Source organism: Haematobia irritans, chromosome 3 (genome assembly GCF_050003625.1).
Source record: "Haematobia irritans isolate KBUSLIRL chromosome 3, ASM5000362v1, whole genome shotgun sequence".
Classification (NCBI taxonomy): Eukaryota; Metazoa; Arthropoda; class Insecta; order Diptera; family Muscidae; genus Haematobia; species Haematobia irritans.
Genome location: NC_134399.1, coordinates 51,891,550 through 51,918,532, shown reverse-complemented (window position 1 = coordinate 51,918,532; position 26,983 = coordinate 51,891,550). Strand labels below are relative to the sequence as shown.

Genomic DNA, 26,983 nt, shown 5'->3' with positions numbered 1-26,983 from the left:
AGATTGTTTATATTTTTGTTCTAAAAATTGAATCGTTTGCAAGAAAGGGAATGTCAGACATTTGCAACTAAAGTTGTATGTTTTCTGTAAACGAAGATTCTTCAATGGCGCTTATTTTATACATTGTTCCAGTTGGTCTAAAATTTCGTTTGGGTGGAAATGTTTTTGCGTGTAGAGCACACAACGAGCCGTATACTTTGATGTATATCACATGCAAAGAGAGTTGGAAACTGGGGTTCTATTTTCACTCTAACAATGTCTAAACTCAAACCTAGAAAACGCTAAAGACTTTTGAACTTTATTTTAGTTCATGGAAATTATTATAATTTAGCTAAATTTCAAAATATGACATAGGTTCTTTCATTTTAAAAATTTTTGTATCAAACAAATTTTGTTGAATTTTAAAAAAATGTTTACTTGGTCATGTCGCCATTGTTATAAAGTTTACCCTCCATGTTGGCGAAATTATTCATTTTCCCAACGAAAAATTCATGCAGAAATCATAAATGTCATATTTCGTATAAAGCTCCCAAATTCACCCACAAAATCATCAAACATCAAAAACTGCATCATCGTCTTAAGCATACAAAACTTGATAATTGAGTTTTGTTTACTTTGCTTGGCTGTCCACTTGCCTAATCTGCATATGCAGCTTCATTTGCAGTTAATGCATATGCTGCCCTCTTCACTGCAATGCGAATAGCCAGCAGCTTGTGCATCGCCACCCACTCCTGTTGACCACACTCGCAGTCACTTTTCCACGCATTATTGCTTTGCAGAACAACATCATATCCGGGAGCGCAGAATATGATTAGGTGTATTCATACGCATATGCACAATCAAATATACATATGAACATTAGAATTGCATTGTGCGTATTTTGTAAAAGGGTTTGAGAATGCAATTGCATTATCTATGTGGTCAATGACTTCTAATTTCGAGCCTTTTCAAATCATATGTTCTGTTGAAATATACGTACATACATATCTATGTAGTTTGTTATGTATTTTTCTAGATGATAATAATTATTGCTATGAAAAAGAATTTTAAATGATCTATTCTTGTTTAACCATCAAAGCATAAAGAACATAAGTATTCTTAACTTTGTAAAAATTTTATAAGCTTTTTCTTACAGCAAATAAATTATGAACTCATTATTTTTTGTGAAACTTTTTGGTTTTTAATTATTCTTTTCATTTCAAACTACGCAAGTTTTATCAACAAGCAGTTGTAATTTTATACTGGAATTTTATAGCTGGTTGGTAGTCACTTTATGCATTCGTGTTAGAACACAAGGAACCTATCCCCTAACTGGTTTAAATGCCTCCGCCTGGATAACCAACACCTTTCTGGTTTTTATATATCTGTAACAGGAACAGTTCCCGACAGTGCCAGGTTTCAAAGATTTTGTCTGTACACTAATGATTTTGGTATTGATTCCGAGCCAAAGAAGCGGAGAATTGAAGTAAGGATAACTTTAAGAAACTATTCTCTTTTAAATTTGAGTTTTGCGTACTTGTTTCAAAGAAACAAATTCTAATATATTTGTTTTTTTTTTCAGCGTTTTTCTTCATGTACTCTGAAAGTCCTTTAAAAACGTGTTAACGACAACTTAGTTAAACATCGTCGACTTCAATTAGAAAGTATGCTATGTTTCAAGTAAAAACGGAGTTGAAATAAAGCGTTGAAAAATATTTCCTATTTGTAAACGCATTTTTGCTTTGAGGTCAAGATACAAAAATCAACAAATTTAAATTTAAGTTTAAAGAATTTTTATGAGTTATTAAATCCAAGTTGACCTTTATAATTTAAATAAGTCTACAGTGGTGAACTTCTCTCTTATCACTGAGTGCTTCCCGATTCTATGTAAAGCTCAATGACAAGGGACCTCCTTTTTATAGCCAAGTCCGAACGGCTTTTCACATTGCGGTGAAACCACTTAGAGAAGCTTGCACTGAAAAAAAGCAGGCCCGGTTCCAAAGATTTTGTCTTTACTTTAAAAAAATTGGTATTTATTCCGAGCCAAAGAAGCGGAGAATACAAGTAAGGATACTTATAAGACACAATTCTCTTTTAAATTTGGGTTTTGTGTATTTTCTTCTAGGAGGCAAATTTTAATTTTTCGCTTTCTCAGCTTTTTTTCTTCATATGTTTCAAAGTCCTTTAAAAACGTTAACGACAACTTTATTTTCTAAATTTAGATTCGACTCCCAGTAGAAATTATGCTATGTTTCATGTAAAAAACTTCTTTACAATAAAGTTTTGAAAATCATGTCCTATATGTGGACGATTTTTTGCTTTGTAGTCAAGTTGCAAAAAGACAACAAATTTAACGGCAATTTCATTAAATTTTAAGAATTTTTCGGAATTATTAAAGTCAAGTTGTCCTTAGCCCAAACATTTTTTCTTTAATGTTATTATACCCATTTTTAAGTAAAATCACTTAATTATAAGGACAATACAACTTCATTGAAAAGTTAAGCGACGTTTGGACAAGGAAAAAAACTTTATCTTCTATGCTAAGCTAAATTTGCATTCGCATTTTAAAGACATGAAATCTTTGACCTCACGACAATATTTTTTTCAGTGTGGAAACACTCAGAAATGCCACCAGCATTACTGCGAGCTGAAAAAATTTTGGTATTTGGTCGAGACTGGGATTGAACCCACGACCCTGTGTATGACAGGCGGGTATGCTAACCAGTATGTTTTACCACGGTGGCCCCCACCACTGCTCAGAAATGTCACCAAAATATTTTAAATTATAATGTTAATTCAATTTTAGAAAATATTCGATTAAAAGGTTAATTGAATTAACAAATTTTATAATTAAATAAAAATCACTCACAAAAATACAATTAGAATAAATTACTCTTTAGTTGGATTAAACCATTTTTTATTACCGTTTGTAATTGGTGGTATTATTTCAGTGTTTGAAGAAATTCTATGTAAGAATTAATTGGATAAATTAATTGCGTGTTTGAAAACAAAAAATATTTTTTCTGTGTAGGAAGGGAAACTCAATAAAATAGTGACATTGCATTTTGATATAATCTTCGAAAAAACATATATATCAAGATATAAGTGTAAGGTGAAGTTATTGCCGTTCACATGAGATACCGAACCAAGTTCTTTTCTTAGATCTGTTTCTAGATAACAATCAAAATAATGTTCTTTAGAACATTTGTTTCCGAAATCGTCATTGAAACTCCATTTGAGTTTATTGAAATTCATCAACGAATCGGACTGCTCCGTAAGTTACGTTAACTAGAGTTGACAATGAAGCGAATGAATCAGTCTTTCATAGGTAATGATATTGATAACTTGTATGTGCCATCAGCTGCGGTTCTGAACAAATAGCAAAAATAAAATGCAACGACGTTATGTTAAGCGACTTCTGAAGAAAGCAATACTATTCGCCGTGACGCTAATCGTTTTGACTGTGATTACTATAAAAGTGGTTGAACAACGAATTACGCAAAAACTTCCGGTCGATTTAAATGAATCAGCATTGGAGAGAAGTGTAAACGGACACAGTATTGAAAAAAGTAGTGAACCTGTTATTGCACCAATTGTTGTAGCAGAGGAACCGGAGAGGTCGCCACGCCGACCGCGTCCGTCTGTGATAAATGGGCGGGCTTATGTAAAACCAATTTTAGAAGGTGAACTTGATCTCACACAATTCTATAGCATCAATGTGCCCTTTCGGCTGCCCGAACCTAACGGCCGAAAAAGAGACTGGCATGACTATGCTGCCATGGAAATTGAGATGAAAAGAGTGGGATTGGGAGAGCATGGCGTGCCAGCCTATATAACTGATCCATCTTTAAAGGAATTGGAAAGTAAACTCTCTATGGACAATGGTTTCAATGCACTGCTGTCCGATTCAATTTCGGTAAATCGTTCCATTCCAGATGTTAGAAAAGAAGAGTGAGTAAACTGCTATTATCATAGTTACTTTTTATTGGTAAGCAAAAATGTTTTACTTCAAAATACCAACAACGAACCTCCATACCCAACCGACATGAAAAAAGCTTTTTATCTTATCGCACAGTTTGGGAAGTGAGAAATGCTGTTTTTGGACGACATGAACATTCTTCCGCATCGAGAATGCTTTGCACAACAAATGATACGATGCCCTATTTTTGTGTGGTGCGATAATTCTATTGTATTGGAACGCGAAACAAAATCATGAGCAGTAACTTGTGATCATATAAAATAAATATAAAAAATCGATACAAAAACCTGTAAGAAAGTACTGATCTGATCAAATAATACTCAACCTTACTCAATTAGTGGTATGCGGAACATTAAGACTTTTGATAAAAAGGAAGAGTTTTAATAGGATTTGGTACCGATGTATGACATTAGGATACATACATACCGATGTATGTATCCTAATGTTTACTGATCTTGATACATTTAGAAAGTATACCATAAATCGAAATTGAAGAAGTACTGTAAAAAATTTAATCAAATCAAATAAAAAATTCAGTAATTTTTATGATAATAATTAATATATTAATTGGGATAACATGTTATTTATTTAAATAAAAAAAATCTTGACATTCTCCTATGTTCCGAAATTCGGAACATGTGGGAATTTTGCGGAATCGCAAAATTTTCGTTTAACCATAATTTCTTAACCCTGAAACTTATAAACATAAATATTGATCAAATTAAAATTTTATTGGAATATCTAGATTCCTCATTTGCATCATCTACGTAACTATAATAATAGAACAAAAATTATCGTCATTGTGAATTTTCGCTGTGAACGTGAATTTGATCGTGTATTTTGTCGTGATAGTGATTTTCAAGAAATTCATGAACAATTTTTTCTCACGATCACACATGACATAGTTTTTTCAGCCTAGTCTACGAAAATGTTCTGCAGTTTAAGTTAGAATTGAACTGTTTTGTACGGCTATTAAAATTTACACCCACGTTTAGTACATACAATTTTTGAGATAAAATTGAAATAAAGAAAATTACATTGGGTTGGGGAAAATTTTCTCAAAAATTTTTAAAAATAAGCCAAAAAAGTAATCAGTTAAACAACGGCTTGTTTTTTGTGTACTAGTCGTGTATTTATCTGCGAATTTGATTGTAATAAAGGGTACAGCATTCCCTGTCGTAGCTTTTGGGTCCTATATCCCTCACAATATTTGGGCGAAAATACAATAAAGCAACATATTTTTTCCGAAATGAAATATCCATAAGACTTGTAGAATTTTGTGTTCGGACTGTTATCTAGGAAAAAATCGACGCATGACATGGCTGAAGTCCTTCCTTTCCCTCATGAGGTTTTTCTAGAAATAATTTTCCACAATTATGTATTGTTTTATTTTTTACAAGATATTTTTGACAATAATATTTGTGAATGCAATAGATTAAAATGTTTTAGTAAGATTGTACAGAGTAAAATGTCACTTTAATTTGTCAACGCTATACGAAGTTAAATTTTCTTCAAAATTAGTTAATTTTCATACACTTCATATACACTTTATGTTTTAAATATATTTCAAATATTATTTTGGGAAAAACAAGCCAAGGGAAATATTTTACAATTTATGAATTGTTTCTATAGACAATCTATTATAATTATAGGTTCATTAAACTTTGAGTTAAATCCCGCTTTAGTTTTATGCACTTTTATAAAATTACAAGTTATTTCATATACACTGAAAACCAGAAAGAAAATATTTAGCTAATTTTAGAAAATTTGAACTAAACAGTATTACAAACGCTGACATCACACCGATATCACAAAAAAGTAAATATTTTTCGACAAATTCAAGAAAATTTATTAGACATAATTTTCTTTTTCATTTGTTAAAGAAACTTTTGTAGTTTGAAAGAAAAAATTGGAGTTAAAAATTGCAAGAATGTCTTTAGTGACATACGAAGTTATTGATGGACGCATTTGTAGTAAAATTTACAAATTTAAGAAATAATGGACTATTTTGTGAGAAGTAGCATTTAGAAGAGAATTTAGTAAAACTTTTTTCTTCATTTGTGTATAATTTTTCCCGTTTTTAGTTCTTTTAACTAACGTACGTAAAAAAATTATTAGAGAAAGGAAACTTTCTCCATATATAATAATTCCATGATCTAAAATGAAGTTAAATTGGCTTTCCTTTGCAGATGCCGCCACAGAGAATATTTGCTTCATTTACCTTCGACAAGCGTCGTTATTCCATTCTATAATGAATATTTCAGCGTACTTATTCGTACACTTTATAGCATTAAAAATCGTACACCGGCCGAACTGTTGCACGAAATCATAATTGTTGATGATTTTAGTGACAGGGAATATTTGAAACAACAATTGGAAGATTATGTGGCCAATTACTTTAAGGGTCTCGTGAAAATAATACGTTTGCCGGAGAGAACAGGACTGATTGGAGCCCGTTTAGCTGGTGCTCGTCGAGCCACCGGTGATGTTTTGGTGTTTTTTGATTCCCACATCGAATGTAATTTCAATTGGTTACCCCCTCTGCTGGAGCCAATAGCAATGAACAAGAGAATATCAACCTGCCCCATTGTTGATGGAATCGATCATGCAACATTTGCCTACAATGGTGGCCACCAGGAGGGTTCTCGTGGGGCATTTGATTGGAATTTTATTTACAAGCAAATGCCAGTTTTGCCCATTGATGCGAAGGACAAAACTCAGCCATATCGTAACCCTATAATGATGGGAGGCCTTTTTGCTATTGGCCGTGAGTTCTTCTGGGAATTGGGCGGTTATGACGAGGGCCTTGACATTTGGGGAGCAGAGCAATATGAGCTTAGTTTCAAGATTTGGATGTGTGGTGGTTTGTTGATTGATGTCCCATGCTCACGAGTGGCCCATGTGTTCCGTGGTCCCATGACTGGACGACCAAGTCCCAGAAATTACAGTTTTGTGGCCAGAGTATGTGGAGCGAAGCTTAGATATTGTTCTACTCTCATTTAATTTTTAATTACAGAATCATAAACGTGTCGCTGAAGTGTGGATGGATGAGTATAAACACTACATCTACGATCGTTTACCCGATACCCAAGCTGCTGATCCCGGAGATTTAACCAAACAACTGGCAATTCGCGAACATCTAAAGTGCAAATCATTCAAGTGGTTCATAGAAGAAATAGCCCCCGATCTTGTAGAGGCGTATCCACCGGTCCTGCCACCTAACTATGCTTCGGGAGTAATACAAAGTTTGGCTTTCCCTAATTTCTGCGTCGATACTATGGGAAATGGGGTTAATAGTGGTGTTGGTCTCTACAGTTGTGCTCCTAACAAAACTCATCCTCAAGAAAGTCAATTCTGGAGTTTGAGTCACTTCCGTGACATTCGAAAGTACAAGGGAGATGTATGTTGGGATGTTAAGGATTCACATGAAAACTCTACAGTGTGGATGTGGTCATGTCATAATCAGGGTGGAAATCAATTCTGGTCATACGATCAGGATCATCAGATGATTATGCATGGAATCTATCGTTCTTCCTGTCTTGAGGGATTTGTTGATGGCGATAAGAAAAGCGTATATGCGAATCCCTGTGACAAACTCAATCCACGAATGAAGTGGTCTTTTGGATCGTTCAACCAGACAGCCATGAATGATTTTTGGAATGATGTACCAGTACAGTGAAATCATTTCGCATTCACATTTAAAAATTTATATTTAACAAAATATATAGAACCAAAAATATCTATAAAAATTTCAAACCTATGATTTCAGTTTGTAACGCAACTAAATGGGATGACCAATTCAAGGGGACCGAAATTAGGTGTTCACGTGGTATACAAGTACACTTCGCTCGCATAAATGAAGATTGGGGGCCTAAAATACATCTAGATTTGGGGTCTAAATACCTTTAGATTTTCAATTTTAAAAAATCGGTGAAAACTACGGTTTCTAGAAGCCCACGATGTCAAATAGGGAGATCGGTCTTTATTTATATGGGGTTATACTTTACCAAATTTCGGGGCGATTAAAGGCTGTAGCGTGATTACAACTGACACATGGACATGGTAAAATTACTTTATTGAGTAATAATATTCTAAACTGAAAATAGTTAGAAATAGTTCAATAACTAGGATAAAGTATGATATTTACTAATGCTGATTTCTTCTCGCACGGGCGAAAAAGACTAAAAGTTATATGTTTGGAACTCAAATTTTTAGCACATGATTTTTAAAGCATATAATGTTCATTAACTAGCATAACATGTTTGCGACATATATGTTAGTATGTTAGAACAACTTATGTTTTAGAACATATATGTGTTTAAAAAGAGAGGCCGAGAGAATATAAAGAAAAACTAAAGATGGTGAATGAGAGAGATGACGAAATACATCAGCACAACACATTCATGCTAAAGTCCAACATGAAGGAATAAGTAAAAAATAAATGTTCCTGTTTACTGGTTGATTTTTATATTTTGTTTATAAATAAATATTTGGAGTATACATTCAAATAAATTATAAACAATTTTTTGGCCGAAGCCGATGTTTGGCAAAAAAAAGCAATAATCGGCCGAAGCCGATTATTTTCTTCAAATTTGTAATTAAAGAAATTTGGTGTATTTTAGTTCAATATTACAATATTTTTTCAACAAATGCATAAATACAACAATTATAATGATAAAAAAATGATGGTTTACTAATTGCAGCACGATAAAAATAATTTAATACTTCTTGTCAAATTGAAGAAATATTATTAAGAATAATAGATTTTTTCGATTGCTTAGCAAATCCCATATTTTGAAGTAAATTTTGAAGTAACTCCAAGTTAAAACTCGTTAAAATATATTTAGAGCAATACAAAGTTCAAGACAGATACAATTTAAGAAAGTATTGAGTATTGAATTCACAACACATCAATTACTATGTTCAATTGGATCAATTGTAAAAGTTATTGATTTTAAGTATAAAGGTGGGTACTAAGATCGAGTTAGCCGCTGAAATCAAAACTAAATCACAAAAAAAAAATACACGGATGAAAAAGACTGTTTTTCATATGTTTGGCTATAAACATTATATGTTTGGAACACAAATTTTTAAAGACAATATTTTTGAGTGCAAGCATATAATGTTCATAAACTAGCATAACATGTTTGGGACATATATGTTAATATGTTAGAACATATTATGTTTGGGACATAAAATGTTTGTAAATATAATATGCTTGGATGCAAACATATATTAATTTAGAAATAGCCTATAAACATATATGTGTTTAGTAGCTTGGAGCGCTATTTAACAGGGAGCGATATTGAATTAAGTTGGTGGTTGTTGCTTGTTATTACAAAATTAACATTTTATTTTTCCTTGGGCAATTGATCAGCTACTTCTTTGATGCTTACAAACTGTGTGGTCCGCTGTTCGAATCCCCGTCCGGCAAAAGGTAAATTTAAAATAAAAACAAGTATATACGGCCGTAAGTTCGGCCAGGCCGAAGCTTATGTACCCTCCATCATGGATTGCGTAGAAACTTCTTCTAAACACTGCCACCCACAATCGAATTACTTAAGTTGCCGGAACGCTTGCCGATGGCAAGGTATCTTAAAACCTCCTAACACCATCTTCTAAATTGTATGTAAGTCCAAACGTGGTATATATTAAATCAAAAAAGATCGATCCAATACGTATATAATTCAGTTTGACAAAGTATACATAAAATTTTGACAAAATTTTCTACAGAAATAAAATGTTAACAAAATTTTCTATAGAAATAAAATTTTCACAAAATTTTCTATAGAAATAAAAATTTTGACAAAATTTTCTATAGAAAGAAAATTTTGACAAAAATGTCTGCAGAAATAAAATTTTAACAAAATTTTCTATAGAAATAAACTTTTGACAAAATTTTCTATAGAAATAAAATCTTGGTAGATTATTTTTGGCTCGAATGGCAACCATGATTATGAACCGAATAAAATTTTAACAAAATTTTCTCTAGAAATAAAATTTTGACAAAATTTTCTATAAAAATAAAATTTTGGTAGATTATTTTTGGCTCTAGTGGCAACCATGATTATGAGCCGATATCGACCAATTTTTGTGTGTTTGGACCAATTTTGGTATGGTTGCTAGCGACCATATACTAACACCACGTTCCTAATTTGAACCGGATCGGATGAATTTTGCTCCTCCAAGAGGCTCCAGAGGTCAAATCTGGAGAACGTTTTATATGGGGTCTATATATAATTATGGACCGATGTGGACCAATTTTTGCATGGTTGTTAGAGACCATATACCAACATCATGTACCAAATTTCAGCCGGATCGGATGAAATTTGCTTCTCTTTGAGGCTCCGAAAGCCAAATCTGGGGATCGGTTTATATGGGGGCTATATATAATTATGGACCGATGTCGACCAATTTTTGCATGATTGTTAGAGGCCATATACTAACACCATGTACCCAATTTCAGCCGGATCGGATTAAATATACTTCTCTTAGAGGCTCCACAAGCCAAATCTGGGGATCGGTTTATATGGGGGCTATATATAATTATAAACCGATATGGACCAATTTTTGCATGGTTGTTAGAGACCATATACCAACACCATGTACCAAATTTCAGCCGGATCAGATGAAATATGCTTCTGTTAGAGGCTCCACAAGCCAAATCTGAGGGTCCCTTCATATGGGGGCTATACGTAAAAGTGGACCGATATGGCCCATTTTCAATACCATCCGACCTACATCGATAACAACTACTTGTGCTAAGTTTCAAGTCGATAGCTTGTTTCGTTCGGAAGTTAGCGTGATTTCAACAGACGGACGGACGGACATGCTTAGATCGACTCAGAATTTCACCACGACCCAGAATATATATACTTTATGGGGTCTTAGAGCAATATTTCGATGTGTTACAAACGGAATGACAAAGTTAATATACCTCCATCCTATGATGGAGGGTATAAAAATCATAAAATTGAATAATTTCTTCTACAATGTTTGTATTACAGAAAAAGGTGCTAAGAACTAAAAAATCTCGTGGAAGTGAGAAAGATGTGGGGGAATATAGAATTAGGCAGAAACAAAATTTTGAGCATTCAGGTCGAAAACCTATGTTGTTAGCACCTATATTACCTGTTTATTTTCATAATTCATTATGATTGTAAATATATAAATAAACAAATAAAATTTTGAGCACAATATTGTTTGGGAGAATTTTTTTTAAGCATATAATATTTTTGGGTGCAAAATGCTTCCAAACATATCATATGTTCACATAATAACATATTGTTTTTTGGAAGACCACATTATTGAATTTGGATGCAAAAATACAAAATGTTTGGAACTTAGACTACCCAAACATATATTGTTTAGACCAATATGCTTTCAAACATATTATATATTGGAAGAGATCAAACATATAAATGTTTGGGCAATACCCAAAAATGTATATGCTTGAAGCAAAATATGTTTTGGAGTATATGTTACAGAAGCGAGTTTTTGTGAGGGTGTATAAAGCTATACCTCTTTGATGCAAAGTTTATTATAACTTGTTGGGGAATAGCCCAAAGCAACTTTTCGTAATGTTTATATTTTTTTACAATGGATTATTAAAGAAAAGTAATCGTGAAAAAAAAGCGATTTTGGCGGCTAAGGGTGGGTATTAAGTTCGAGCTAAAAATGTATTTTTTCACGATTGCTTTTCATTAATAATCCATTTTAAGGAATACAAACTTTGTGAACATTTGCTTTTGGCTATTCCCCATTATAACAAAATTTGCAACAAATATGTATAGTTTTATCTCTTTTTGGATGATTTAGTTTTCACTTTAGCAGCTAAACTCGAACTTAGTACCCACCTTAATGCGTAATTGCATAACAACACGTTGCTAAGTAACGAAAAATAAATAAATACAAATAATAAAATATAATTTATTATTAAGAAACTTTTTGATGTACATACAAGGATATCCAAGTCAATATTACCCACAAATAAAAGATGGTATCGTATCACGATTTGAAATGTTTATCTACACAACATTTTTCGCGCATCAACATTTTATTTTTATCGCAGGTAAGTAGCTTTATCCAAATCTGAGTATTTTTGGCCAAGCGAATTTTTTGGAAACTACACTGAAAGAATTCTCCTCATAAAAATAATCCTTTCCTTCGAATTCATTGTGACCGTGATGTTTGGGAGCACTGAAAAAACAGTGAACCCTTTTCCATTGCAAAATGAACTAAACTGTAGTAATAGTGACCATGATTTGGCCCTTATATTTTTTCAACTTGTTTAGTTTATAATTCTCTTAAATTTTAGTTCATCTATAACAATGTAGTTTAGTTCATTTTTAAAACACCATAAGATTTATATACCCCTACCAAGTTAAAAAGTCAGTATTATTTTGGTTTACTTGCTTATGTTGTGGGAAACCCGATAATAAAAATTGGTTAACAGTCTCTTTAAATTGTCGACGACTAAACTATTTTTAAATCAATCATTCCACAGTACAGAGAAATTAAATAATTAAAGGAACAACAAACCGTTTTACTATTATGAAAATTTTCATACACTAAATTAAACATTCTTTAAGCAAACGTACTTTATTATAAAAACTTATGATGAAAGTTCTTAATACAATGTTTTTTGTGAATAAAAATTATGACCACGTGGAACAGAGAGTAGTTCATTTGAACCCGCTATTTGGACATTTTGACTTATCCTTTTTTTATTCATCGTAGGTAATTTTTTCACATATCTTGCTGGAAAAAATGGAAACAATAATGAAAATTGTTAAAAATTAACACCATGTAATGAAATATAATTCTTAATTCTCCATTTTAGCTTGTAACTTACCATATTTGGGGGCATTTTATCAAATGGTGTAAGGAATTCAACTTTTCTTTGGAAAACGTATCTCATAAAATTTGTACCTGAAACAATTACAGAAATAATGAAGTATTCTATATAAACTCATAAAACTGTGTTGTTATCGATGTGAAGGATATAATAAAATAAATATTCTAGTTGAAAGAAAGCCAAAGTTTTAATATAAAACTTACCAATTCTCTATTAAATTGTACGCTGAGGCGAAATATAAAAAGTTGTGCAAATTTATTTGGGTTACTCTGAAATTAAATATTTATTTTTTTCATTAAATAAAATTATTAAATAGGTTTTCAAAAAATCTAATAAAAAATAATAATATGCATAAAAAACCAAATATTCTTGATAACCCTAGACAGTCATCATTCGTCAAAATGACGACACGTAATTTCATTTTCGATTAAAAAGGCATTTTAGTCTATTGGAAAATGATAAATTTAAGTTATACTAATTCGACCGCTTTATGAAGTTTTGTTTTATACTACTTAAAACCAAATTGAATAAGACAATAAATTCAAGTTTGGTTCACTTTTTCGCTCACGATGAAAATTATAGCGTATTGAAATCAGCCGTAGTCAAAATATCCTTCGTCGTGCCGTTAATGTACAAAAAATAAGGATGACTGTCCAGGGTTAAAAGAAAGTCAAAGAATCATTACCAATTCACTATTAAATTACAGGCAAAGGAGTACTAAAAATTTGTCAAAATTTTTAAGGGTTTATTCTGAAATTAAATATTTGTTTTTACATTAAAAATATTACATTGGTTTCCACAAAAATTCATTAAAGAAATGGTATTAAAACCTGTAATTTTGATGATAAAAAGGTCACAAAAACGTAAATATTCTAGTCGAAATAAAGCCAATTTTTAAAAGAAAACTTACCAATTCTCTATTTTTTAAATTTGTTCGAATCCATCTGGAGTTGCTCTGAAATTAAATATTGTTTTTACAACAAAGAAAACCATTAAAGTGGTTTCCAAAATAATTAATTAACAAATAATAATATACATAAAAAATATTCTTTTTAAAAGAAAGTCATATTAAAAAAATACTTACCAATTTGAGAATAAACTATACGCTGGAATTGAATATTAATTTTTTACATAGAATAATAAAAATTTCAATACACTTTCAATTTCAACATATTTTCCTAAATATTCTTAATAACTTTTTAGAAAAATACCGTTAATACCGTTCATTTAAAAAGTTTAATAAACAAACACCAATATATGTCTCAAAAATCCAAAATATTCCATGCCTTTATATTCCCTTGTTGCATACCTATTTAAAAGATGCAACAGCCCACGCCAACGCCAACTATACAACTGAAGCATGCCAAACAAAACCAAGCAAAGCCAAAACATTCCTACAACAACAAAAACACATGTGCCTTTATTGAAAACAACACCTCATCAGTGCTGCCGCTACTAAAGGGTGATTCTTTTGAGGTTAGGATTTTCATGCATTAGTATTTGACAGATCACGTGGGATTTCAGACATGGTGTCAAAGAGAAAGATGCTCAGTATGCTTTGACATTTCATCATGAATAGACTTACGATCTGCCACAACGTCGAATTTTCAGTGAATGGGCCCTAGAAAAGTTGGCAGAAAATCCGCTTTTTTATCGACAAATTTTGTTCAGCGATGAGGCTCATTTCTGGTTGAATGGCTACGTAAATAAGCAAAATTGCCGCATTTGGAGTGAAGAGCAACCAGAAGCCGGTCAAGAACTGCCCATGCATCCCGAAAAATGCACTGTTTGGTGTGGTTTGTACGCTGGTGGAATCATTGGACCGTATTTTTTCAAAGATGCTGTTGGACGCAACGTTACGGTGAATGGCGATCGCTATCGTTCGATGCTAACAAACTTTTTGTTGCCAAAAATGGAAGAACTGAACTTGGTTGACATGTGGTTTCAACAAGATGGCGCTACATGCCACACAGCTCGCGATTCTATGGCCATTTTGAGGGAAAACTTCGGAGAACAATTCATCTCAAGAAATGGACCGGTAAGTAGGCCACCAAGATCATGCGATTTGACGCCTTTAGACTATTTTTTGTGGGGCTACATCAAGTCTAAAGTTGCCCAAAATTGGACTTTCCGAATGGACCACCTAAGACGCAGCCGCGGTCAACATTTAAATGAAATTATCTTCAAAAAGTAAATGTCATGGACCAATCTAACGTTTCAAATAAAGAACCGATGAGATTTTGCAAATTTTATGCGTTTTTTTTTTTTAAAGTTATCAAGCTCTTAACAAATCACCCTTTACTTCAATCGAAGTATTTTGCTCAGTGCTGCCGCTAGTGAAAACTTGAGTGAAGTAGATTTTGGAAAAAAGTGGAGTAGATTGAATAAAATTGAAGTAGCATACATTTTTGAAAACAAAACAATAGAATTCATTTTATTATACCCTCCACCATAGGATGGGGGTATATTAACTTTGTCATTCCGTTTGTAACACATCGAAATATTGCTCTAAGACCCCATAAAGTATATATATTCTGGGTGAATTTTTGCATAGTTGTTAGAGACCATATACTTACACCATGTACCAAATTTCAGCTGGATCGGATGAAATTTGCATCTCTTAGAGTCCCCGCAAGTCAAATTTGGGGGTCCGTTTATATGGGGGCTATACGTAGAAGTGGAAGTTAGCGTGATTTCAACAGACGGTCTACTTCAATTTTATTCAATCTACTCCACTTTTTTCCAAAATCTACTTCACTCAATTTTTCACTAGCGGCAGCACTGCACCTCATCCAGCCAAATAAACCATCCGCGAATAACAAACACACACACTAAATGAACAAAAATAAAAACAACCCCACGCTCATGTATACACAACAAAACTCAAGTAACATCATTTTTACATTAATCACATTCCACTATGCCAAGAAACATCTTTGTACTATGCATTAGTTCATCGCATCTGCTGACAATTTACTCTAAGAATAATATTCGTAAAGGCATACCAGTTTATGAACGATGAAACGTTTAACTTAAAATTTGCAAAAATTTTCATGAAATGTTATCTACCATTTTTGACGAAAATGTCTATAAATTTAATTACATGTGAACTAAAAATATTTCATTGGGTAATTTTTTACCAACAATTATTAACTATAGGAATTGTCAGTAAGAAATTGCTATCCACTTTCAAGTTCATTTTTCGTAAAAAAAATATTTTCTCATACAAAAAATCTTATAGTAAATTGCACTTATTATTTAGAAAATACTTTACATTTCACAAGTAGTTTTATAGCATGACTAACGAATTTTTAACTACCAGTTAAGAAATTTTTTAAGGAAATTTCCATCGTATTTTGTAGGCCATGAACGAAACGATTGCTACTTAGAATTTGTAAAATTTCCTTTCGAGTAGTTAATTTTCGTTGAAGATACGAAAAATGGACTAAAATTCTGGCAAATTATTGTAAAAATCTTCTTAAATTTACGAGACACTTTTTTTCTGTGAGGAACTCTCTCTCTCTCTCAAGCACATTCCCGAAATAACCAAGTACGTTCATGCAAACAAAACTTTTAAAGCGCGATTCACAAAATTTTTTGACTCACGAAAATTCTCGTGACTTCGAAAATTAATCTAATAGAGATGTACATATTGTTTGTATTACAGAAGGAAAATATGACGAAACAAATCACTTACAAATGAGGAAGATATGGGAAGCCCAATTCCAGCAGGTGGTGCAGATAATATTTTTTTTTGTTTTTTGTGAATCTCCATACGATTTTTTTCTTTGCTGTAAAATATGTCATTTATCATGAATGTTGTGTATTTTTCTTGCAAACATGTACTTGACTGTATTCAATTATAATTGAATATAATTTTCAATTATATATATTTTTTATAATAAAAAGCATAAACACTTTCTTCAGAGTGTATTTTTATAATTTTTATAAATCAGTAATCTATACAGTACATAGATTATATTGATTACGATGATAATAAGCACAATTACGATAGTAATTATATAGGTTACAAAATTTAATAAACTTGTACTCAGTTCAATTACGACTGTAATTAAAAAAACATTCATTATATACTTCAAATTTTAATGTTTGGATTTATTAATTCTAAAACCTCATACACATTACACTTTCAAAATTCACTTTAACCAGATGTCAACTGTCGTTTACCTTATAAAAAAGGATTTCAAATCTACTTTTAGTAGATTTCGTGCCTAATGTGAATGAGCTATAATTACCTTTATACTTTAAATTTTATGACAATCTTACAATTTGGATAATTGGATTTATGATTTTTGTAATTAGCTGAAAAACAAATACAAAAATAATTGGAACCACTATTTTTGTATTTTATTCAATTATTCATTCTGTGTAGATAACATTCACATACCATCATCCATCCCATTATTCGCATAGCAAATAATTAGTAATTCAAAGATGTCTTTGTATGGATGGTTTTGATTGGATTCAATTATGAATTAACCTTTTCCGGATGAACACGTGTGAACAACTTCACACAAATTGACGAAATCTCTTAAAAGCATAGAAATAAATTAAGGGATCAATATTGCTTTGCCCGGCGGGCAGAAATGGTAATGGCCTTGATGTGTTTAATGCCTAGCGGGGATCAACGATTTCTAATAATCCTGTCTACAAAACTTAAACCAACTCACACGCCTCCCTTCGCAAAAGCATCACTCTAATGGAATTTTGGCCTTAGGCATGAAAACGACACACTCTTGGTATACCATTATTTGGCAAGCGAATCAGAAATTCAGATCCCATCTTATAGAGGACGTTGGCCATGCCATTACCATTACATCTCCATCATCGTCAAAAGCTTATTGTGTTCATCATAGACATCATTTGGGAAACATTTCCGTTACAGTAATGTAACAATTTCTTATTAACAACGACATCAGCAATCCTACCACGATGATGGTAGCGATGAGCTTCTTGTTTCTTGTTTCCTGTCTCCATAATCCCATCGCTCGGATGATGTGTGTGGGTGAGGAAACATTGTGAACACCTGTTTAATTGCACTAATGATACAAAAATTCACATTTGGTTCTGCTCTTCCATCGCTTTGTTTGCTGTGGATGATTTTCGGGTGAGCACAACGTACGCACTGCCACAGCTGGGGCATTCTCCTTTGTAGGAGAACAAATAATTAAACATCCTGAAAGTGGCTGGAAGGAGGAGTCGAAGGTGTTGCTTAAAAGTCATAAAAATGTTTTATATTGTGCTCTTTGCCCTAAACATTTAAACATTTCTTGATTGAAGCGCATGAACGGTATTGAAGACGAGCAAACATTCAGAATAAGAGTGTATGAGCGACTTGATAATGTTTACGGACAATTGCCGGTAATTATGTTAATTCACTCCACGATGTACAGGAAGTGTTTTATGGCCATGTTTTGCTTAAGTGGTCTTTTGAGACACGCAGACAGGCAAGGACAATGGATGGGGAGTCATCAAATCTAACGACTTATGATGATTAAAAAGGATAATGGCACAGAAATTCATTCTTCAACTACTAGAAAAATGACTTCAATTCTATGTTATAAGTTTGTTATTGAAGAAAAATTTCGAGCTAGCCGAGCTGTGGGGATGAGGTATATCCTCTTACACGTTGTATAGAAATTTTCGGGTATTTATCTGGGTTTGTCGGATGGATTCACCGCAGGTATTTTTGTGATTATTGAAATTTTCCAATTTATTTGACATGTCTTGACTTTTATAAAAGTAGAACAAAAGCATGACCGGCTTTAAAGGTTTTGTTTTTGTACTAATCATTTTAGTATTGATTCCGAGTCAAAGAACAGGAGTTTTGCGTAATAGATTCCAGAAAATTTAAATTTATTAGTTGTTTTCAGCTCTTTTTCTTCATGAGCGATGGAATTCCTTTAAAAACGTGTTAACGAAAATTTAAATTTCGAAATTCAAAATCGACTTCAAAGAAATTAAGATAAGTGTCAAGGAAAAAGTCTTTGAAATAAATTATTGAAAGACATCTCCCATTTTGAACGCTTTTTTTGCCATGTAGTCAAGATACAAAAAGTCTACAAAATAATTATTTGCTAACATTTGTTGTTCGAACGAAAAAAGTTTGTTTGAAAGAAAACTTTGACGTCTTTTTACATGATGTATACACTGAAAAAAAACAGTGAACCAACCAGAAAGAAAACTTCTGGTTAAGTTTAGCAAATTTTGAATATTTTTAGAACTTTTGAACTAAACAGTATTACACCGAAAGAATTCTCTTCGTTAATTTTACGAAGAATGATTCATTAACTATTCTTCGTGAATTCTTCATTAAAACAACGAAATTTTCATTCGTTTTCGTAAATTCTACGAAGAACATTTTACGAATATACGAAACGTCTACGAAGTATTCTACATTACTTTTTCTTCGTAAAAGTTTCGTACTTTTAACGAAACTTTCTTCAAATTTCATGATTTTTGAAGAAGTTTTTACGAATTTATGAATATGAATAAAAAGTACGAAACATTTTCTTTAAAATAATTAAGAAATTTCATTGAAGTTGTAAAATTTCCGTTCGCGACATAAAATTGATTTGCTCCTTTATTCTATTTTTTATGTATGTCTATGCTACTTCTCATTTGGGTGATAACATTTTTGAAAAAAAGTACGATAGTTTTTCATAAAAAGTATGAAACAGTTTCATAAAAAGAAAGAAATTGTTTCATAAAAAGTACGAAATTTTTTCATAAAAACTACGAAAGTTTTTCATAAAAAGTACGAAGACATTTCATAAAAATACGAAGATTTTTCATAAAAAGTACGAATTTTTTCTTACAAACTACGAAAAATTTGGAAGAACTTTTCTTCGTAAAAAGTACGAAATATTTCGTACATTCAATGAAAAGTTTCTTTGGTTGCAAAACAATGACAAATTTCGTACTTTTAACGAAAATTTTCGTACTTTTTACGAAGAAAATTCTTTCGGTGTACAAACGCTGGCCTCACGCCGATGTCACAAAAGTAAGTAAATATTTTTCGACAAATTCAAGAAAATTTATTAGACAATTATGTTTTTTCACTTAAAGAAAATATCGTAGTTTGAAGGAAAAAAATGGAGTTCAAAATTGCAAGAATGTCTTTAGAGACGTACGAAGTTCATGATGAACGTATTTGTAGTAAAATTTACAAATGTAAAAAAATAAAGAACTATGTTGTGAGAAATACGAATTTAGTAAATCTTTATGCTTAATTTATGTACAATTTTTCCCGCTTTTTAGTTAATTTAACTAACGTACCCAAAAAATGATGGGAGTAAAGGAAACTTTCTCCAAACATAATAATACCATGAACTAAAATAAAGTTTAATTGGCTTAAGAGAAATAGAGAGTTCACTTTTTTTGAGTGCAGTTTTTCACTACACTTTACAAATAGGATGGGCAAAGGGAAAGCCCGCCTCCCCAAGTATCGAAAAATTAAGTATCGTATTTTTGCCAACCTTCACAATAATCGAAGAACGTAAGACCAATTTTCAAAACATCGTTCAAGAGGGAGTGATACTACATTGGTGAACTTCTCTCTTATCACTGAGTGCTGTCCGATTGCATGTTAAGCTCAATGACAAGGAACCTCCTCCTACCAACTTCCAATAAAGTAGCATTCAATATATATTTGGAAGGTATTTTCAAGCTATCAGGTAATTACAATTTTTTCATTTGAGCACAACTTTGATTGTTGGTATTTGTTTAATGGCATAGGCGTAGCGAAAGAGGTTTTATGGGTTTGTCATCACCCCATACCAAATACCATGCAATATTTCTTTAAATTATGATTATATATCATTGAATTAAATATTCTGGTTTCTCCCATCTACTAGAATTTATTTTTTTTTTCTCTTTTTGAGATATTTTCACAATGAGCACATATTGTAACTTTTACCTCTTCCGAAAATGTTTAATTGAAAATTGTGGCAAATAAAAATACAAATTCAAAATGAAATTTCTTATACTAAAAATTTTAAAATTTGCAATTTGCTTTTAATTTATGACAGAAAAGTATCGAAATAAATTGTCCTCATAACTGATGGTAAGAATTACTTCAATTATTCTTACGAACTGTAACACATTTCCTCATATTTCGAAGCCTACATCGATACATTTCCAGATTTTCTATCAAGTTTCAATATGGCGACTGACGTTTATGTTTTTGTAATACTAAAACTACCTTACTAAATTTGCCTTCGTAGCATTCATGGAAATGGCACAACGTTTTTATTTGGACAATTTGCCAAAGGTAATCGATCATGCATTGGTTGCATGTCGTGAGATACAAGCAATTACGGAGACAGCAGTTCAAAAACATTTAATGCAAATGGTAATTGAAGCAATATTGCCAAATAAAGAACGGGGAAAATTATATGTGTAACAACAATTTATTTTCTATAACAATTTTTTAATATTTTCTTTTCCTCAGGAGCCTTCCAACTTTCTACTAGCTCTGCAAGTTTCTTCTTGCGGATTTCAAAAGCAACCTTCTGCATGATATTACGCAAATGTTCTCCACCTTGTAGAAATTCTTTAAGCTTGTGGAATGTATTATACTGAATGTGATTAACCGTAATTCAGCCTTGAACAAATTTATAGCGATTGTTTGCATTTCTATCCAAATTTCCTTGTTTTGATGTAACCTTTGTAAAAGCTTCTGATGATTTGAATTGGACTTGTTCCAATTTGGCTTTTAATTGCTTTAAAATTATATCCTTATTTTTGATGTTTGATCTTTCTGATTGCCTGTAGTATTCACGTGTTGGCTACCAGCTCCGCTCGCCCTTTTTGTTTCTATCGTAGGATTTTTATCTGCAATAACAACATAGATATCGACTGGCTTTTGAATTACTGTGTTTCTTCATTAATTCGGTTAACTTCATCTTTTTCGGCTTCTATAACCGCTTTCGAAGAGAAGTTTCCTTTGAGAGTTCAATGATGTTCCCACATTTTTGCAATGTCTTACATTTACCCACACTGAAAAAAATATTGTCGTGAGGTCAAAGATTTCATGTCTTTAAAATACGAATGTAAATTTTGCTTAGCATAGAAGACGCATTTCTCTAATATAAAGTTTTTTCCTTGTCCAAAAGTCTATAAACTTTTTAAAGAAGTCGTATTGTCCTTATAATTAAGTGATTTCACTTAGAAATTGGTATCATGACATGAAAGAAAAAATGTTTGGGCTAAGGTCAACTTGACTTTAATAATTTAGAAAAATTCTTTAAATTTAATGAAATTGTCTTTAAATTTGTTGTCTTTTTGCATCTTGACTACAAAGCAAAAAATCGTTCAAATATAGGGCATGTTTTTCAACACTTTATTTTAAAGACGTTTTTTACTTGAAACATAGCAAAATTTCTACTAGAAGTCGAGTCTGAATTCGGTAAATAAAGTTGTCATTAACTCGTTTTTAAAGGACTTTGATAGCATATGAAGAACAAAAACTGATAAAGCGAAAAATTAAAATTTGCTTCCTATAAGCAAGTACACAAAACCCAAATTTAAAAGAGAGTTGTGTCTTAAAAGTATCCTTACTTGTATTCTCCGCTTCCTTGGCTCGGAATCAATACCAAAATTTTTAAAGTAAAGACAAAATCTTTGGAAACGGGCATTTTTTTTTTCAGTGCACTTGTCACACAAACGTTTACGTACAATTTAAATTTTAGAGGACTATCACATATTCTACCGATTTGTGATAGTCCTCTTGTTCAAGTAACTCAGTTATATTGTATTGCATTTTAAAACAAATAATTCTGCCACAGAATTATGTTCTATGTTCAAAAAGATAGTGAAGTGATTCAGTTACGTTGATGTAAAATTAAATGAGATCCACCATTAAAATTGAGATCAAATATTAAAATTGAATTACATTGACCAGGCAATAGGTTACCCAGTTTATATGGCAGGACATCTTCAAATACAGTAAAAAAATCATTAATTACAATAGAATCTACACCGAAAGAATCCTCTTCGAAAAAGGATCGAAGAATTTCGTTGAAAGAACGATATTTGCCATCTTATTAAAACCAAAGAAACTTTCCATTAAAAAACTAAATGTTTTGAAAGTTACTGAAAGTTTCGTACTTTTATAAAAATGTTCAGATTTTGTTTTTTGAAGAAAAAAGAGCAATTTGATATAGTAACGACAATGAAGATATCATCGCTGTATAAAGCGATAGTTTTTGAAATTATTTTCAGTTTAGCTGTCTTCATTTTATTCATAACATCCTGAGACCCAAATATGAAGTAGTATAGACATGAATTAAAAAAGTGGATAAAGGAAAACGCTTAACACTGATTATTTCGTAAAAACTTCTTCACAAAAACACGCTCGAAAACAAACCTAGCCAACTGCACTAAAATCGATAATTTCACTTTGGCAAAGGAAAAGAAATATGCTTGCAAATTTGCTTGGGCAGTAGCTGATTATCAAAAAACCTGTTTTCGGAAGGTTCAAGTGTAGTTCACTTTGGCTTGTGTGAACTACCCGAATTTATGTTATTCTGATAATTGGTTGATAGTTTTTGCTCCAAGTAGAGAATGCTGATGAGGAATGTGGTAATTCCAAAACAGCTGTGCATCCAACCATCTTGCAGCCTATAGGGCTTTGTTCAAATAAATTTGACAAGCATACTTTTCCTCTGTTGGTCAAGCTACACTTGTAGTTTAGTCAAAGCATGGTTTTAAGCTGAAATCAAAAACAAAAAAATCATGAAATGTGAAGATAGCTTCGTTGAAGTCCAATGTTGTACGAAGAGAGTTAATGTAAAATATTTCCAAGAAAGTGGCAAGTTCTCCGTAAAATGTACGATAATTAATTAAAATGTTGTTTTAATTAAAGAATTAACTAGAAGAATTAATGAAGAACACAACATTTCACCCTGATATAGAATATATACTTTGTATGACCTGAAACCGATATTTCGATGTACGGGGTAGCAAATATATTGTATCACGACTTCTTTTTCGCTGCTCGATTAAAGAACTCAATGAAATCGCGAATATATTTGATTTGGTTACACAAATTGAAATGTTTTACAATTTTGTCTTGGCCCACAGCCCTGGTCATTGCATGTTACAGAGAAATTGTGTAAGTAACTTCAGGATATGTAATCTTTTTGATTATGACGATATCTTTTCTGTGTAGCTGAAGTTTTACTTTTGGAACTACTATTCTTTAATACTATTACTATTCTTTAATAATCCATTGTAAAGAATACAAACTTTGTGAAAATTTGCTATCAATTTTATTACAAAATAAAATTTGCAACAAATATGTATAATTTTATGCCTTTTTTACTGATTTAGTTTTCACTTTAGCGGCTAAACTCAAACTTAGTACTCATCTTAAATAATCAAATTATTCTACACAACATTGCGTACTTAACATGTTAATTAAAAATAATAAAACTTTATAATGCCGATTTCATCACCAGCATTGCCCCTTAGTTCCATCACCCTTTGACGACGATAGAAGCTTATCTTATTAAAACGAGACAATTGTCTGTTAGTTTCTATTCAATTCATGCACCAAGAAAAAAGTGCCTTCGGAACTAAAGGAAAAAATGTTCATCAATTTAATTTAGCCAATTTATTTCCATTAAGTTAAATTTTTGTTTAAAATGATAAAATTTACTTGCTTCAGTAAAAAAATCCTAAACTTAAAGCAGTTAGGAATAGTTCATTAACTAGAATTTTACTAATACTGTTTTCTTCGCTGGGTATAAGAATTTACTACTGAACAAGAAAATTTTATTCATTGACAACAAAGTATTCGTAAAAATAAACAAAATATGAACTAAAACCAAGTTTCCTCAAATTTAGTAAAATTTCTTACAAAATGATAATTCTGACTTCCTTTATTATAGAAAGCTTATTATACATACGAATAACACTTGGCATAGAAAAATATTTTAGTTCATTCGTACTAAGAAGTATTCAATCCTTTCAAAACTTAAGGAAACATACTTGTTAGAATATAGGAAATTTTCCTATATCTCTTTTGTCTACCTGTAATCGATACCTGTCATCGATATGTTTGCGCGTGGGTTGTTTTTTAGTTGGAATCGCGTTGTTATGGTATACGGAGGGATTGTAAAAAAAAGTATAGTAAAATAATATAATAAATAACAAATAAAATATATAAAATATTTGTTATTTTAAATTAGTGAGAAAAATGTTCGTTCTTTGAAAATTGGTTTATAAAAAAAGAAAACACCAGCAGTATAACAACCCCTTCATTCGACTTCATTTTGGAATCTTCAATTATCAGGTAATATTCAGTGACGCTAACCTTTTGTGAAAAAATTGGTTTAGGAATTTTTGTTTATATTTGTAGGTATTGAAATTTTAAAAGGTGGACAAACTTGCTATGCAGCAACTTTTTCAAAGTGAAAGGTACTAGAAGAAGAAAAAAATGTGTTTTAATATTTCAAGGTCAGTCGATGCTGTTAATTCTAACTAAATATATTTAATATATTAATAAAGCATGTCTTTTATTTAAGAAAAAACTGCCTATATAAATAAATAAAACTGTATTTAAAAACGAAGGTAAGCAGTTCTAAATTTGAAGTAAAAGGTTTACCACAAATATGTAAGATTTGTCCAAATGAATGAAAAAAGTTCAATAAAATCATTCCATATATGAATTCAATTCAGTTAATTTTTTTCATTCTTTAGTATAGTTGTACATACATATAGGAAAATGTTAACTAATATATGGAATACATTCTACACTGGTAGAAAAAGTTTCGTTATATTAATGAAATGTGTCATTAAAATTGAGCCAATGAAACAAATTCATTAATATAACGAAATTTTTCGTTATTATAACGATTTTTCTGTTAGCCAACGAAACGTTTCGTACTATTAACGAACATTTTCATTGTCTTAATGAAAATGTTTCGTTGTATCAATGAAAACTTTTCGTTGGCTCAATTTTAATGAATTTTTCTTTGTGTGTAATTAATTTCTAAGAAAATCACATCGTTCAAACAAATAAAAATGTCTTTGGCGCTATACAAAGTTCAACTTTCTTCACAATGAGTTCATTTTAACTTAAAGAAGGGGTCACTTTTTTCTGGGTGTGCTGTCGGTCGTGTGTTTTCTAATGTACCAATCTTTGAATACCAGTTTATAAAAAGGTTTGAAAATGTTGTCACAGAATATCAAACAGTGTTGTGAAAATATCTTCATAAAACTCTATGTTCGAGTTTCTGGCAGCGGAAGTGGGTGACAAAAGTTTTCCTACAAGCATGTTTACACTCTTATGCTATTGTCAATGTGTATCTCGTTCGGGGATAGCAAAAGGGGCCCTAAGATGTGTGGCGTGGAACATTCTAAGAATGAAAATTCCCAAACAATTCATCAAGTCCCAGCTTAAAAATGTATTTAGTGCAATCTTAGAAAAATATGTTTTTCATATAAACAAAATGTGTTTCCGGCAAAATTTTTAAACACAATATATTTAAGTGTAAACATGTAATGTTCCTAAACTAACACTAAATGTTTGGGACACATATGTCAACATGTTAGAATATATTATGTTTGGGGCATGAATGTTTCATAAAATTAATATGTGTGAATGTAAACATACATAAATTTACAAATTTCGAGTAAACATATACACAGTCTCACACAAGTTTTTTATCTCTTAACTAAACATGTTTCTTGTTGTTGTTTATAACTCACACCTGAAAAATCTCCTTGAAAAATAACAAATACTTTGTTTTTCAAATTAATTTACTAAAACGAAAGGATATATTTGCATATTTTTTAAAATTTGTTTATTTAAAGAAAATAGAAATTCTTTAACCGTATGTAAACTTGTGTGAGACTGTGTATATGTTGTGATATTTTATTCAAAGCGACAGAGAGAGTATAGAGAAAGAAATAGAGATGGAAACCGGGAGAGTTGACGAAAGATATCAACATAACACAGCGAAAGAATCAAAAGAGAACAATTTCTGTGAAACCGCTTGTATGTTATTTCGGAAAACTGTTTTATGATAAGGCCAAAAATTTGATATGCTTAAGTTCGGAACCAAGAGAATAGACATTTGAAAAACAAACAGCATATGTTTTCTCCTTGAGGGCACTATGGTTAGGTTAGGTTAAAGTGG

General features: G+C 31.5%; 1 protein-coding gene across 1 annotated transcript; it reads left to right on the top strand.

The window, feature by feature from the left end:
* Nucleotides 1-3,308: 3,308 nt before the first annotated feature.
* On the top strand, nucleotides 3,309-7,718 carry LOC142230017 (N-acetylgalactosaminyltransferase 4-like). The gene is made up of 3 exons (XM_075300627.1): nucleotides 3,309-3,930; nucleotides 6,148-6,919; nucleotides 6,975-7,718. The coding sequence occupies exons 1-3, from the start codon at nucleotides 3,371-3,373 to the stop codon at nucleotides 7,635-7,637; spliced, it is 1,995 nt and encodes a 664-aa protein (XP_075156742.1). The 5' UTR covers nucleotides 3,309-3,370; the 3' UTR covers nucleotides 7,638-7,718.
* The last annotated feature ends 19,265 nt before the right edge of the window (nucleotides 7,719-26,983 follow it).